Here is a 16,984-nt window from a genome sequence, read left to right as displayed (position 1 = left end):
CAACTGTTAGGATGTAATTACCATGTGTTTCCCCCCGAAACAACCTTCTTACTAAAACACTTAATGACGACACGTTTTAGTAAATACCGGGCTTTATCGATGATGGTTGATTTGGTTTTCAAGTTGACAGTTCAATTATTTGGCTTTCCTGTTGGGTTATCCACGAAGCGATCAATTTAGATGTTCTTGCCAAAACATAGCAGAATATTCGTTTGTATGGCAAACATGTATGGTAAAATACGCCCTTTTCAAGTATTCCTGTTGGTACATTTTCGAGGCCATATTCCCGTTTGGGACGAAAACTTCGGTTTTTCGTCCGCAGCTGCAAAATTTATGTCAGATCAGAAGTTTTCGTCGTATTTAAGTAATCATACTTCTCGTACTTCGTTAGACTTTGTTGTACGACTTGCGAGGGTGTGTTTTGGGTAATAGGGAGAGTATATCAACGCCAGATTCAGTTGTCAGCTTACGTGAACAGAATGATAACCTTCTCGCGGACGGATTCTCCAGACAGTTGTTTGGGGAAGCCGTCTGGATTTGCCCAAATTGTTCTTAATTGTATTGGGCGTCGTGCACAAATTACTTAACGCTAAAATCCGGATTTTGGACCTCCTCCCCCCTACGTAACGCAATTTTCTATCTCTAATACACAGTAAATAACGCAATCTCGAATAGTTGTAAATTATATTCAGAACAACTGGTCTGCATCTATTCGTGATTTGGCCAAGAAGTTCAAAGCCAGTGTTGGGATGTTGTTGTTGGATGGCATTAACGTTCCCAGTGGAACTTTTGCCTTCTAAACGTAAGTATTACTTGCGTCATTTTTATTAGTGCTACTTAGTTGAGATTTCTATGCCAAATAACACGCCTTGAATGTATTATCGAGTGACAAGTTCTAGAATACGCGTGACCACAGTGCAAGTCGGTAGAAATTTTTTTGACGAAAAAATCCCCCGACCAGAACGGGAATCGAACTCGAACCCCCGGCATGACAATGTGGGACGCTAAACACTCGGCCACGGAAGCACTAAAATGTTCAGTGGATGATTCAGCGGATTAAACACATGGTCTAAAGACCTATAAAAAGCAAACAGTGCCCAAACAACCACCAGAGCAGTAGGTTCGCGCTAGAACACGAGCTCGAAAGCTATATGCTATATCCATTCCATGCCAAACCGATATAGTGGTTCTCAGTTTTTCGTCAAAAGTGGTTATGTTGTTCTTTATCGCGAAACATTAGACCCGTATTTTTAATTTTTTTATTAGGGTGCCCATTTCCATTTTAGGGTAGTCCGAAAAATCAACTTTTTCCTCTTTTTTCCAAAAATGTTTTTTTCAAAAAATCATAACTTTTGAACTACTAAACCGATTCAGATGATCGACATATCAAATTAAAGCCAATCACCTGGTTTTTTTTAGAAAGAATACCATACCAGCAGAAAATTCGAACTCTGCTCTCGTTATTATTGATTGTATTCGTTTTTTATTGTTTTCATAGTCTCGGGACCAAAGGCGCTATATTTTTTTTATATTTTTTCTGGAAAGCTGACAATTTTTCACATAACATATGTTGAAACCAGAGAGGCGTTTTTTTCTTTTTTGAGTTATGATTTTTAAAAGTTAACCGATGGTTCGAAAAATCAATTTTTTCCAACACAAAAATTCATAATTTTTAGATCTAGATGATCGATACATAAAATTAAAGCCAATTAGATATTTTTTTAATAAAAATATTAGACATGCGAATAAAATGGATTTTGATTTCGTAATTATTTAATGTATTTTTTTTATAGTTAAATGGCTTCGGGACCAAGGATGCTATATTTTTTTTTCTTGAAAGCTGAGGTTTTTTTACATAACATATCCAAAAATCAGAGATGTGTTATTTTTTGTTTTTAAGTTATGATTTTTCAAAGTTAACATATTTTCAGTCTTCGTTTAATTTTTCTATGCATCTAGACTGGATGTATGCGACTAGAATTCAATTGAATGTGTCATTTTTTTTAAAAAGGCTAGCTAATTGGCTTTAATTTGATATATCGATCACCTGAATCGGTCCAGTAGTTCAAAAGTAATAAATTTTTGAAAAAAGTCATTTTTGGAAAAAAAATTATTTTTGGACCTTCGGTAAAATTTGAAAAATCATAACTCAAAAACAAAAAAAAACATATGTTTCGACATATGTTATGTGAAAAATCCTCAGCTTTTCAGAAAAAATATTAAACAATATCGCGCCCTTGGTCCCGAGACTATGAGAACTATAAAAAACGAATACAATCAATAATAATGAGAACAGAATTCAAATTTTTCTGCAGGTGTAGTATTTTTTCAAAAAATATCAGGTTTTAATTTGATATGTCGATCATCTGAATCAGTCTAGTAGTTCAAAAGTTATGAATTTTTAAAAAAAGTATTTTTTTGGGAAAAATAGGAAAAAGTTGATGTATCGGACAACCCTAAAATGAAAATGGTCATCCTACTGAAAAAATAAAAAAATACCGGTCTAATGTTTTGCGATAAATAACAAAACTTTTCACTTTTCACGAAAATCTGAGAACCACTATATCGATTTGGCATGGAATGGCTGTATGAGCGTATTTTGAACAATCCCAACCAGTGCATTCTCATGGATGACGAAACATACGTCAAAGAAGATTCCAGAACGCTGCCGGGACCTCTATTTCATACCAAATCGATTGGAAGAGTGTACCATTAGCGGATCCGACCTTTTGCGATGGAAAAATTCGGCCAAAAAGTGCCCGTTAGGCAAGCCATTTGGCACGTGTGGCATGCGATCGTCTACTTTTTTCACAAAAGGGACTATAAATGCTCAAATTTATAGGAAGCACGAGATTCCTCCTTTATTCTGGAGGGATTTGGCATTGGTACATTATGCCAAATCCACTCTACAATGGTTTTCGGAAAACAACATCATGTTCGTCGAAAAGACCTAAGCCCACCTAACTGTGTGTTTTGTATACACTTTCTAAACGTTTTCAGTTTTATTTTGATGTTTGAAAGTTTAAGACTTTATTTTCGATACACTTCTTATACGCGAACAATTATTTTTTTTTGTTAATTAATTATTATAAGACGAATTAAATATACATTGAATTCAAGACACTGAATTCTTTTTTTACGTGACTGATGCGTGCGCGCAGAAAAATAAAATCGCTTTAAAAAAATCACGTGATTTCGAGCAATTCGCGTAACAAAAAATTGCCCCATCACCGGCACGTGCTCGTCACAACCACACTCGCAAACGCTCTCGCGCAAAATAAAATCACGCAAAAAATATCGCGTAAAAAAAATCCAGAGTAGTCGAATAAATCAAGTTACAGCTGTATGCCATTTGAGAACACAAAAATGCTAATGTGTAGAATTTTTATTTTCTTCCCGCTCGTTTTACTTATGTAAACAAATCCACGTCATGAAGCGAGAGTTGTTCTTTGTTGTGCCAGTAAAATAATGAGAGTAACAATGGAGTAAAGTTTTTTTTTTCGAAATTTTACATGGAAATTGAAAAACCAATGAAGGTTTATTGCATGGGTATGGTACAGATGTTTCCAGGATGGTCAAGAATACTGAAGAAGATTCACACCCGCAAGTCAAGCACGGGTAATCTAGTTCGATCTAACCGTCGGTTGCACTATTACGCGATCGCTGAAATTATAAAAGTAGACATACAACACGTGGCCAAACTTAACATAATCATTTTAACGTACAAAAAGTGGCTGAAAAGGTGTTCATAGTTATCACATTTAAGATTTTTCCAGTCAGAAATTAAAAAAAAAAAGAATTTTTTTCATATTCAAGAATATACTCTTGGAACTCCCATTATTTACTGAATTATAGCTGTTTTAGTGACGCGGTTTTACTCGAAACTAGTTCTACTGAACCGATCTATTCAAATTTTCATACACCTCTCTATCACATAAACCAACAAAAAGTGATTTTTTTTAAATTCATTATTTTTCAAAAAATGGAATCGTTTTAAAAAACATGCTAAGAGTTTTTTAAAACGATTTTTTCAAACGGTCGCCGTGTTGTCTAAAAACATTGTTTATTATTTTATTTTTGTCCAAAATATATATTTTTATCAAGGCTCATATGGCGTTAGCCTCACGGGGCCGGGAGTTCAATACTTTGACAATTTTTCTTATTATCTATGTTAGTAATATGTAACCGATTACTCGCGGTTGGCTCGAGGTTAGTATTACAAGTGTTTTCGTAATTCGGATGTTGCTGTCTCCAATGCTCTGTACGTGTGCCCGACACGGGATACTTCCTATTGGGATGCAGCTGACCCTTAATCAGCAACGCCCCCCTAGTCTGTACCTCATATCTAGCGTGGTGCGTCTTTCTCGACTCGAGGAATCCAGGATAGAATGATCACTAACCGGCGCAATCATCAGTTCATGTAGAGTTGTCATGAGCGGTACAACCTTTGGCTCTTGTTGCATGATCAGTGGACTGCACAACCGTGTATCTGTAAAGAGTGTGTGTATGTATTGCCGCGACTAAGTAAAAGTTTATCGATCGGATAGGAGGGATATAAAACGGGGACACAACGAAGGAAACATCATTAAACGTTGACATCGGCGTTTCTGAGGAACAGGTATAGATGAAGCAGAAGATCAGGATCACGGCTACCTAAGATATCCCGGACGGGGATCTCCGATTGTCTGCCTTGTGCTCTCAGTGCTCTAGAGAGCTGAGAGCGAGCAGTAAATTGTTTATTATGAATGCATAGATTTTTTTGTTTTACATAACGAAAAGGGCTGAAATAGTATACGCCAAGGTACTGTTTTTTAACATAACTTTTTTTTTCTGATTTTTAATATTTTTTTTCCAACTAATTATTTTTGTATTTTGAAAGATTAATAAACAAAAAAATAATAATTGATAACAAAAATATTATTTGTTTTATTTGTTCAGAACTAGGCATCCATACCTCTCACGCTAAATGCCACGACAGCCACAAGTTCAATTCTCACTCCCGACATTCTTCCGGAATGGGAGTAAAGCCGTGGTCCGAGTAACGAACCAGTCAAAGGATTGAAAGTCTTTATAAAACAGCAAAATAAAATATTCAAGCTATAGGTCAAGGTCAAACATCGTTTTTTGGTAATGAAAGCCCAAAATGACGCTAAAACTATAGAATGATGGGATCACCTTACAACCAAATTGTCACCGTCGTGATACCTTTCTTTCAAAACTACTGGAAATTCGCTTCCTAGACCGATATCCTTTGGATCTGAGGATCGGCATTCCTCGAATCAAGTATCAGACAAAATGCTCATGGCTATAAGCGGTGATGTCCATATTCTCTGTGTAGCGAAGAGAAACTTGAATTCACCTACCTACTCCGTCACCATAACAGTTCGGCTGAAAAGTTCATAAAGTAACATAGTAAAACTATTTTTTTGCAAAATTCAATTTTATCATTCAACATAATTGCCTTCGAGGGTGATACAGCGATTATAGCGATCTTGCAACTTTTCGATACCATTTTTATAGTACTCTTTCGGTTCTTCTAAAATAGGTCTCAGTTTCGGTAATCACTTCATCATCGGTCCTTAATTTCTTACCAGCGAGCATTCTCTTCAGGTCTACGAACGAAAATAGTCGCTGGGGGCCAGATCTGGAGAATACGGTGGATGCGAAAGCAATTTGAAGCCCAATTCATGCAATTTTGGCATCGCTTTTATTGATTTGTGATTGTTTCATTTTTTTTTTCAAAATAACAAAAGTTGCTTCACTCTCAATGCTGTAACTCAAGAATCAATTGACCGATTGCTGTCAAATTTTGACACGTATCCATTGAAAGATGGTGCTTTGTGATAGTCAAGTAGATTTTTGCAAGAGGCGCCATCTAGACGTCAACCTTATGAACTTTTTAGCCGAACTGTTAGTTCTAGATATGTACGAGCGCAAGGCGAAGGAAGATCAGTTTTATTTCACTCACTCGGTCGCGCTAGAGTGTGGAAAGAGCGCACAAACTCCTTAGAGTATAGCGGATAAATTTGCTGAAGAGTACACTCTGATGAGCTTTTATCTGTGCGCTCTGACGGGTGCCTTCTGGCGGATGCGACAGGTAAAAGAACAGAAGTGGCTTTCAATTAACTTAACGCTGTGGTTCGCTGAAAAAAGTGAACTGAGGTGAAACATGCGTGTGGATTATCTATCGAATGAGATTGCACTCTTCAGTTTACTCTTCAGTGTACTCCTCAGTTTGGCAGAGTGCGGATCAGTGCGCTTCTGTGTTGAACACAGGAACACAGGCGAAAAAAAATCAATCCACTACCGAAAACTTTTGCGCTGGTATTATTTGTTTCCTCTGTTCGCTCTACTTGCTCTACTCATCATTTGACGCAATGAGAGTGGTTAGAGTCATGATGCGAATGATCCTTACTATCAAGGCTTTTAAGCACATTTCATGTTATCCAGATAAGCACACATTGCTGCCTGATTTTTGTGTAATGGTCAGGATTTTTTCCTGATTTTTACGTTATCAGAGAAAGATCAACCGCAATGAGTATAGTGACTCCCTATCAAAAATTTGCGATTTCTATGTCATGATTTCATTTTACGCGATTCTCTTGAAATTACGCATTTTTTTCACGCGATTTACTCGAAATTACGCGATTTTTTTTGCGCGCACACATCAGTCACGTAAAAAAAAAAGAATTCAGTGTAATACGTCTTGTCTCTATTCTAAGTAATTAGTTCGAGAATACTCATATCTTGGTATAAGACGGAAGAAATTTTCTAAGGCGAAAAATCCTCCGATCCCTACTTATTTGATTATCAAGAATCTTTTACACAATGCACAATGATCCAGGAGGTGCTTTTAAGTTTAAATTAGCATCTAGAACTAAGATATGATAGAGCGCTAATTTTGATGTTGTTAAAAAAAAGAGTGACCAACATTTACGATGAAATAAAAATTCTAACTAAAAAGCAAATTAATAATTTGCGAAGAAACTAAACCGTGTTGAGAAAATTCGGTTCAGGGCCACCCCTTACTTATTTTTGAGTTGCAATCTGTTGTGACCGGAAAAAACCGTTCCAGAAAACAACTGCAACAGAAACAATCATTCAGAAAAAGCGTAATGTCACAAGTAGGCTAGAAATATTGTGGCGCGGGAAAAACATGATTGGTATAAATGCCTCACAGAAAAAATAAACTAATTTTTGACGTAGGACTATGTCTTTCATAAGGGGTCCCATATCAGAAAACCAAAACTAAATCAAGTAACGTTTTTATGAAATAAAGTTAACGTTTATAACTATTTTTGGTGCGAACGGAATTTGACGATCAGCATACCAATCGAATCGAAAATTCTCTAAGATTTATTTGATATGCTATATATTACAATTACATAGTTTTAGAATGTATTAAATCGATGAAAAATGGAAACATTCCCATTTTCCCATATATTTGTTCTGTCCATTCGTGTGCTTACCTTGCTGTTAATAACAGGCAACTTATGCAGCCTCTAGAAAAGAAACAACGAAGAGGGATAACGAAAAGAGGACATTTGCGACTTAAACTCCATCCTTGCGCAGTATTTACGCTGTCGCTAGCGTATAAATATTTCTTCTTTGAGGAAAATTTTCAGTCTGCTTCTCTACCCAAAACAACGAACATTGCTTATTCTGCTCGTTCTGAGTCATCTTCGTTTTCCTCGAGCTGTGGACGTGAGTGAATATTTCACTCGCTGTGCATTTGGTATTGCAAACAACACATCATTCCGAGCCATGGCAAATCAGGCGTAATCATAATGTTTTTGTCACATTATGTAAGAAATAATCAAGCTGGGCCGTCTTCGCCGGCTCACAAGGGAAACGATTCTTCTGCTGGAAAGCTATGAGTGTTTTAGTTCCGCGTTCCAGTCGAAAAACTGTCTCCACCAAGGATTATATCTACGAAATACAACTGCAACTGCACCTCACCAATCAATCGTCTCTTTTCAAGGCCAATAATACCAAAAAAAGAGTTTATTTTTATAAAAATGCATAATGATTATAGGTGTGTGTACATTATGTCGCTTCAAGCCGCCAGTGTTTGATTTTGTGTGTGTTGCTGGTTTCGTTGCGTGATATTTTTAATTTGTTCATATCCTGTACGTATGAATAGCGCACTTTTAGTTGCACTTTGTATTTGCTCTCGTGCACATCTGCCCCGTTCAACAATCTACTGGCTTTGTTAACACTTTTGATCGAGAATTCGAGAAACGTTTTCCCTTAAATGATCACTCTCGCGAGGTTTCATTTTTATCGATGCTTTTGTGTTTTATCGTATGCATTCTCTGTTGGATGCTCGTTTGGTACTGGTTGAATGGCGATGCACGGAATATGGTTTCAAGGTGCGATACCGTTAGGGCAACACTAAACAACATAAAGCATGACACTTGATACTTGCAAATATTGCCATTTTCGTTGTTTTTATAGGTTGCCAAAGATATACTGAAGTGATTAAGGAATGTATAATAACGGTGGGTGCTTATGGAACAAAAATTTAATCGCATGTGGCCGAGTGTTTATGTCAAATGCGAAAAAGTGCAATACGTGCATTGGAATAAAAAAAAGCGATATATGATCAGTTCACAACTATTCTATCTCGCAGCGGCAAGATAGAATCGTTACTTCTAGAACTTCTCCGCCGTCAGAAGCGGCGGTCTCTTGTAAGCAAACCTATGTTTCACGGATTGCCCGGTAAGTTTGAAACATAGAATACCAGCAATATTGACCGAGCTTTAGCGAGCGTCGGACGGCATACGTTTGTCTGGTGCATTACGTTTGCCAGATTAATTTTTGTTTTGATATATATCGTTCATTGTAATTGAAAACTATTGCACCACGATCTGAAGAAATTTCAATAATTATAGGTATTTTTGTTTGGGCATTAGGCGCGCAAAATCATAACTCGTATACTCGCGCACAGACCGTCTTATACCCATGATGTTTTTTCGCGTCAGAATATTTCTCGTTACCTTCTACTTTTTCAGCGTGGCTGTTTCTGTTGCAGTTGTTTTCTGGATTGATTTTATTCTGTTTATTCTGTTTATTCTGCTTGTTCTGTTTATTCTGTTTATTCTGTTTATTCTGCTTGTTCTGTTTATTCTGTTTATTCTTTCTATCCTGTTCATTCTGTTTATTCTCTAGCGTACAAAGTCAGTTTGAAGGTCATGATATTGCAATAGAATTTATTGTTTATTGGTCAGATAATGCAGTGTGAAAAAATGTATCACTCCAGTAATGATAATTAACAGTTTCTGTTGTGGGATTTTCGAATTACCACGAACTTCAGCAAGGGTGAAAAATACATAATTCTGAAATAAATATATATATATATATATATATATATATATATATATATATATATATATATATATATATATATATATATATATATATATATATATATATATAGTATACTGCCCATGTTTGTATAGGAGACGTAAACGACAAAATGAAACAAAATCGACTTTATCGCTGTTTCGCGTTCTACACAATGTAATACGTTTGCTCAACATGCAAACAAACATTTTTTTGTTCGAAAACATTTGAGTAATTTTGAAAAAAACGTTTCCGAAAAATCACTGTTTGTCCGCATAACAGACGTAGTTCCATACAGCTTTCATACACCGTTAAAAAATCAACAATTGTCAGTATTATATGCTATAAGCATTATTTGTAGAGTCCAAACATGTCTGTCACGATAGTGTCTTATTACTTAGTGTTTCCTAATAGATGAATATAAGAAACCATTGAAACGCTGCTCATATTATTACTATTTTCTGTACACGATGAACAAAGAGAAGCAATTGTGTTTCGTAATGTTATAATTACCTAAATTTCTGCATTTGAATCTTCAAGTAGATAATGAAACAATCAGATCAGTAGTAAAATTAAAATAATATTGGTTCTTAGCATTATAACTCCTCGGATTCAACATTGAATTATTCCACATACTCAGTATTTACTCATACCGTTGAAGTAAGACACTCCACCATCTTTATGCGATTGATCGTAATATCGGTAAATCATGTTGCTTAAATTGTCAACATTGCGGATTGCCTTTACAAATTCAATTAATTGAAAAAACACGAAACTGTTCCTATCATATCCCAGAGTATTCTTCAGGAAAAAAAGTACTATCATAGACTCGCAACAAATCAAGAGCACCTTTTCCAGCAATTTCACTAAGTTTCTTCCAAACATTTTTGATTTTATTCGATAACAACTGAAAATACCGACAAAGACGTTTTGCCTATTATCGGAATTGTAAATACTAACGCTACAAACAGAGCAACCTGGTGATTACGTCTAGCTATGCGGACAAATGTTCATTGAAACGATTGATTGTCCGCATAAATAGACGCAAGCGTTTTCCAAATGGAAAAAAATATGTTTTAATCCGCAAAATAACCTAGGCCCTCTTTTTGTCGATAATATCCTTCAACTGGACAGATCATTTCATCGGAAATTTGTATGGTTATGCTTGTAGGCGAAAAAACAACAAAAATGCGTTTTCCCAACACTAATGGTGTTGTCGATTACGTCTCCTATAGCAATCATGGGCAGTATAATGAACGTATAAAAAAACAATGACAGTGAACAATACAAATGACATCATTGCAATAACGCTTATAAGAATCATATATAGAAATACCTTCTTATAAAAAAATGGATAGTAAATAGTACATTCGGGTAAATGTTACATTCGGGTCGCAGTTGTTATCGGGTATTTGTTTCATTAGCGTAATAGGGTAAAGGTGGACTCGGGTAAATGTGGTTCGGGTGAATAAAATTCGACTAAATGTTACACAATCGTTTTCTGGACAATTTTTAAATTGCTTCGTCGTAAAAAATATACTAAATAACAACAGCCGAACCATATACCTCGACTGATTTTAATAGTATCAATATATCGCACGAAATCGTCTGAAAATCATAATAGAATTTAATAGCAATATTTAAGGATAGTGGAAATCTTGATAGAATATTGATCAGCAGTTCTCAACACAGTCACAAATCTCGAGAGAGGTAGAGGTATTTCTGCCCGTCAGAATCCTCGATGATATTTGCGGATGTGGAGTTCAGGAATATTGTTAGCGTGTGCTTTTCGGTTCGACTGCAAGCTCCCGAAATATATTTACACATCCTACAAATGCGGAATTGTAAATTGGATAGAAATACACTCGTTTCGGTCTATATGAGCACATTAATCTGTACCTCATTATTTCATCACAGGATCTTTTCCAACCACTCATCCTATCCTCAAATGTCAATTTCATTATATATGGTTCCGAGCATAAATATGTCATATTTTATCCCACGCTTAGTTGTGCTCCTTATTGGGCGAAAATCAAAACGGTTTGCGGTACAAGTTGGCTGATAAAATGTTTATCTCAATGTGAGCTGATTGTGTCCTAATGTTTTCCATTAACAAACCTTGATATTTTGTTTCCGCCCGCGCTGCAGCGGTTTGGCCATAGATGACAGTCCAGGTGATTAGGCTCAACCATAACAGCATCTCGCCACCGCTCATGGTTTACTGCTTCCAATCGAGTTGATTTCCAAAAATGAACAACTTCCACAGCACACACACACACACACAGTGCACAGCTTCACAAACAGCACAAATTTTGCTAATTTTTCTCCAAAGCGAAAGTATACAATATATGTGTATATATAATCTTTAGCCACTAAATTAGCACTCTTGATGGACAAAAAAATGATCTTCCTATTTCGCTTACCACCGTTCATCCAATCATCCATTCATTTATTTGTGTGAAATGGTTTCCACATCTATTTGGCTTTCTTAATGCCACACAACATCACTTGTTTGCCTCTTCGATCTCGGCAAACACGCATTTCCAAACTGCTGACTCACAAAACTGTATCGTTTGTTCTTCGCTGCTCTATTTTGGCGTGATATAATTCTCTTGCCTAGCTCCACTTCCTCTTACACCATTCAATAAAGAAAAAAAAACGCTTGAAACAGGATTAAAGCTTTATATTAACCCGGAGGAGTGTAATATCAATCACGGCGATCACCACTGTTGAAACAATTCTTCTCCTTGCCGCCGTGCGCACAGTTTATGTGGGTCCTTAACGTGCAGGACTTCAACCATTATCGATAGATCCCACCATTTTCATTGTTGGCGTTGTTTCTTAGTGTTTGGTTTCCGGAATCAACTACACACCATCGAAAGTGCTAAAATGTAAAGTTTCGCGATCTATCAATCTGCGGCCGGTACTACTGGCGGAGAAATCAAGAAACAATGCTATGGTTAGAGCACTTGATACATTAGATAGCTGTTCTAAGAAATGGAGGTAGTCGATTCTACAGGTTGTGTTACTGCTGTTCAGAACCGCGTTCGACTCGATCCGCTCGCTCCGGCAAACTGACTCGCGATCGCGAAGCGCATTGATCGCGACCTGTGCGCCGTCGGTTTCGAGTGACTGCAGTGTTGCTAGCGTAGGACAATTCCTTCGATACGACGGTTTGCATTGATTTCTGATGTTTTTGAGGGGAATCGGGGAGAAAAAAAGCATCTTGGCTATATTATACTTCTTGTCGAGCAACACTGCCACTCCGTCGCCATTCGGGTGGATATGAAATCCAGATCAAAGATTTCTGTCACAGTGAGAACAAAATGTTATTATGTCCAATGGGAGCCGAATGAGCGATCTGCCATGCTCGGGGGTAATCTCAGCGCCACCTTCCCGTGAGTGACTCGAGGTGCGCTACACGAGGACCGCCGTCTTATCTGCACTCATCGGGTATCAAGTTGCGCGCGAGAAGCCAATATGAAAACCGTCTAATAAGGTCGTAAAATGGTGAGATTGGTGGCTGCCAACAAGGCGCTCTGATCAACTTCAAACTTGTCCATATGGCCTAGCTCACCCCCATTTGTCACTGGACGCCGGCGCGAAGAGGAAGCGGGAAGTCTTCGGTGGTGACTCCGACAGAGCTGAATGAAGCGTCTGTAAACAACGAGATGAATGGAGGAATATGAGATGGTGATTAGATATTGTTATGCCGCGAAAAGGCGCTTAAATGGTAATTAGATTCTGGCAGAGTGGTTGAGCGGGTTTTGCGGTTCTTAAGAACTGTCTTTGCAGCGGGGAGTCCGATTTCGTTCGATAACGTTTCCCAGCATCCGGGAAACGAGCAGTTTTGATATTGTTATGCAGGGGAATAATGCAATAGTAAACAATATATGAGCCGACATGTTACTGTGAGTAATGATTTATTTACACGGGAACTGTCTGTTGCACTAGACTGCGCTACTACACGACATTCCTGTCGTGTCGACAAGAGATAAATTTCTGTTTGTTCATCATGTCTCAAACATATGCTGCAGGTCATTTGAGCTATTGCATGCTCGCACGATTCAGTTCAATGATGTTTTATGACATTTCTTTCAATGGAGTTTGGGAAACACAAAATAATTTTGTCTCGGAGGCTGGTTCTCGGGGTTTTCATCTAGTTCCGAAAACATCTAATCGAACATGGTTAGCGTAACAGCCTCACAATCCGATCGGCCTGGGTTCAATCCCAGCTGGCGTCGTTGGGATTTTCTGAGGCGAAAAATCTCTGGTTACGTCTTCCTTCGGAGCGGAAGTAAAAGAAGTTGGCCCGGCTCATGAGTTGTTGAGTCTGATAGGTAGGAACAGGTGGAGTCGCCTCCCTGATGTCGGTGATTGGCACTAAAAGTGGCGGAAATAGGCCGACGAAAAATAAGCGAAGATAAAAAAAAAAAAAAATCTAATCGAACAAAGAAATCGGTTATTAGATAAAATATTGATAAAATATGGTACGATTTTTAGTTGTCGTTCGCTTGATGTGGAAGAAATTTGGAATTTATTCCATAGCCATACAACGAGTTTTTTTAGTTAAAATGGGAGCTTTGGGTGCTAACTCTGTTTATTGTTTTTTTACGTTGAAATCCATTCCAATGGAATATTTCTTGAAATCATAAAAAACATATACCGTTGATAGGAATGAAATTGGGTCAAAAATGGAGAATGTTACTATTAGTAATATCTTGACATATATTGCGAATATTTTTGAAAGCTGTGAGCCGTTTAATAGGAAACATATTTCCACAACTTCAAATGTATAATACTTAACTGTAGTACAAATAGTTATTATTGATTAATTCATCAATGTTTGATGCGTAACTAGCCATCAAATAACACCTCAGAAGAAATCTCATGCCCAGCATTATACAGAACTACTATAATTGTAAATATTGGATTGAATTATTTTTCAAAGTCTTGCCGGATGATTGATTTTGAACATCAAAATTCTTTTTTCATTCGAATTTCAATATTTTCGAAATAATCTCTTATTTACACTGAGTGGGGGTGAGAATGGGTCAAGCACAAAATTGAATTGCATGCCAAACCGATATAGTGATTGTCAGATTTTCATGAAAATAGGTAGTTTTAATCTTCATCGTAGAATATTAGACCCGTATTTTTTATTTTTTTTCATCAGGGTGGCTATTTCCATTTTATGGTGGTCCGAAAAATCAACTTTTCCCCCTTTTTTCCAATGACCTTTTTCAATAATTCAAAACTTCTGAACTACTGGACCGATTTAGATGATCGATATATCAAATGAAAGCTAATGAGCTAGTTTTGTTTGAAAAATATTACACATAAAAAAAGCCAGATTTTAATTTCGAAAGTATTGATTGTGATTGTTTTTCATAGCTTAAATGGTTTCGGAACTAAGGTCGCCATATTTTTAATATTTTGTCTTGAAAGCTGAGTTTTTTTTACATGATATATCCGAATATCAGAGAGGTGTTTTTTCGTTTTCGAGTGTTTTAAAAAAAGGCATTTTTATTGAAAAAGGGAAAAATTATTTTTTGAGCCATCGGTTAATTTTGACAAATCATAACTCAATAACACAAAATAATGCATCTCTGATTTTTGGATATGTTATCGAAAAAAATCTTCGCCTTCAAGAAAAAATATAAAAAAAATAGCGTCTTTGGTCCCGAGACAATGTAAACTATAAAAAAATAAAATCAATAATTACAAGAGAAAAATCCAAAATTTCTGCAAGTAAAGAGACTAGCTAATTGGTTTTAACTTGATATGTCGATCATCTGAATCGGTGCAGTAGTTCAAAAGTTAAGATTTTGTAAAAAAAGAAATTTTTGGAAAAAATGAGAAAAAATTATCTTTTAGACCAGCCTGAAATGGAAATGTTCACCTATTTAATTTGAAATGTCGATCATCCGAATCGGTACAGTAGTTCAAAAGTTATGAACTCAAAAAAAAAATTTTTTGGAAAAAATGGGAAAAAAATGATTTTTTGGGCAACTCTAAAATGGAAATGATCACCCTAATGATAAAAAATACGGGTCTAATGTTTTGCGATAGAGAACAAAACTAACACTTTTCACGAAAATCTGAGAACCACTATATCGGTTTGGCATGGAATGGCTGTATACAGTCGACCGATATAGTGGTCCTCAGATTCAATCAAATTTCATTCAAATCAGTTCAGTGGTTCAAAAGTTATGAATGTTTTCCGATAAAGAACAAAAATGGCAATTTAGTTCTTTTTCGCAAAAAAACTAGTCCCGTATTTTTCTATTTTCCATTAGGTGGTTCGAAAAATCAACTGTTTCCCCTTTGTTCCAAAATTGTTTTTTTTCCCAATAATTGATTACCTTTGGACCTGGACCGATTCCGATGATCAACATATCAAATTAAAGGCAATAAACCAGTATTCTTTTAAAAAAATATTGAACTTGCCAAAAAAAATAGATTTTAATTTTATAATTATTGATTGTATTTGTTTTTTATAGTTTACATGGTCTCGGGACCAAAGGCGCTATATTTTTATATATATACTAGCTGACCCGGCAAACTTTGTCCTGCCCAAAATTAATTTTTCGTTATCGCATCCACGTTTTCTTACTAAGCGCACGTTCATGGGTCCAATCGCTGAACTGCTCATTGATTGATCTTTAATTACCTTTTTACCATAAAATTCCTAGTACTTCTACCAAAACTCGTCATTATAATATTATATTATTTTCAGACACAATTCTCGTTCAAGATTTTTCAACCACTTGCAAATAACATGGTCCTCAGTTACGTTACATGCCAAATTTGGGATTATTTGCTTGATTAATTCACGAGTAATGCAGAAATTTGTGTTTCATTGGTATGGTAGAACCAGCCCCCCCACCTTCACCTTAAGAGAGGGGGGTGTAGAATCTAACCACCATAGATTCATTTATTGCACCCTAAAACCTCACATGCCCAATTTCATTTCATTTATTCGATTAATTCTCGAGTAATGCAAAAATTTGTGTTTCATTTGTATCGCAGCCCCCTCTTAGAGCGGCCCCGTAAAAACGTAAACCACCCTAAAACATCCACATGCCAAATTTGGTTTTATTTGCTTGATTAGTTCTCGAGTAATGCAGAAATTTGTGTTTCATTTGTATGCAGCCCCTTCTTAGTGGGGGAGGGGGTGGAGTGTCCAACCACCATAGAATCATTTACTGCATTCTTAAACCTCCATATGCTTAATTTGGTTTCATTTGCTTGATTAATTCGCAAGTAATGCAAAAATTTGAGTTTCATTTGTATGGCAGCCTCCCCTAAGGGAGGCGGGAGGGGTATCTAACCACCACAGAATTATTTATTGCACCCTAAAACCTATACACGCAAAATTTTGTTTCTTTTGCTTGATTAATTCTTGAGAAATTTTGAAATTTGTGTTTCATTTGTATGGCAGCCTCCCCTAAGGGAGGCGGGAGGGGTTTCTAACCACCACAGAATTATTTATTGCACCCTAAAACCTATACACGCAAAATTTCGTTTCTTTTGCTTGATTAATTCTTGAGAAATTTTGAAATTTGTGTTTCATTTGTATGGCAGTGTCGGTTTTACCCGACAGGGTATCGATCTCACCCGCACTCCCATTTATTTT

The 16,984-nt window shown here is 36.5% G+C and overlaps 1 protein-coding gene across 1 annotated transcript in view; it reads right to left on the bottom strand.

Annotated features, from left to right (window-relative positions):
• Positions 1 to 16,984, bottom strand: part of LOC129780415 (A disintegrin and metalloproteinase with thrombospondin motifs 7) — a 133,562-nt gene that overhangs the window by 75,022 nt on the left and 41,556 nt on the right. The window contains exon 2 of the mRNA XM_055788681.1: positions 11,464 to 13,002. Coding sequence (XP_055644656.1) covers positions 11,464 to 11,560 — 97 coding nt within the window. The 5' untranslated portion in view covers positions 11,561 to 13,002. The remainder of the gene's footprint in view (positions 1 to 11,463; positions 13,003 to 16,984) is intronic.

This window comes from Toxorhynchites rutilus, chromosome 3 (assembly GCF_029784135.1).
Source record: "Toxorhynchites rutilus septentrionalis strain SRP chromosome 3, ASM2978413v1, whole genome shotgun sequence".
NCBI classification, from domain to species: Eukaryota; Metazoa; Arthropoda; class Insecta; order Diptera; family Culicidae; genus Toxorhynchites; species Toxorhynchites rutilus.
The sequence above is the reverse complement of the archived record's forward strand: the minus strand, read 5'-3'. Positions and strand labels throughout refer to the sequence as shown.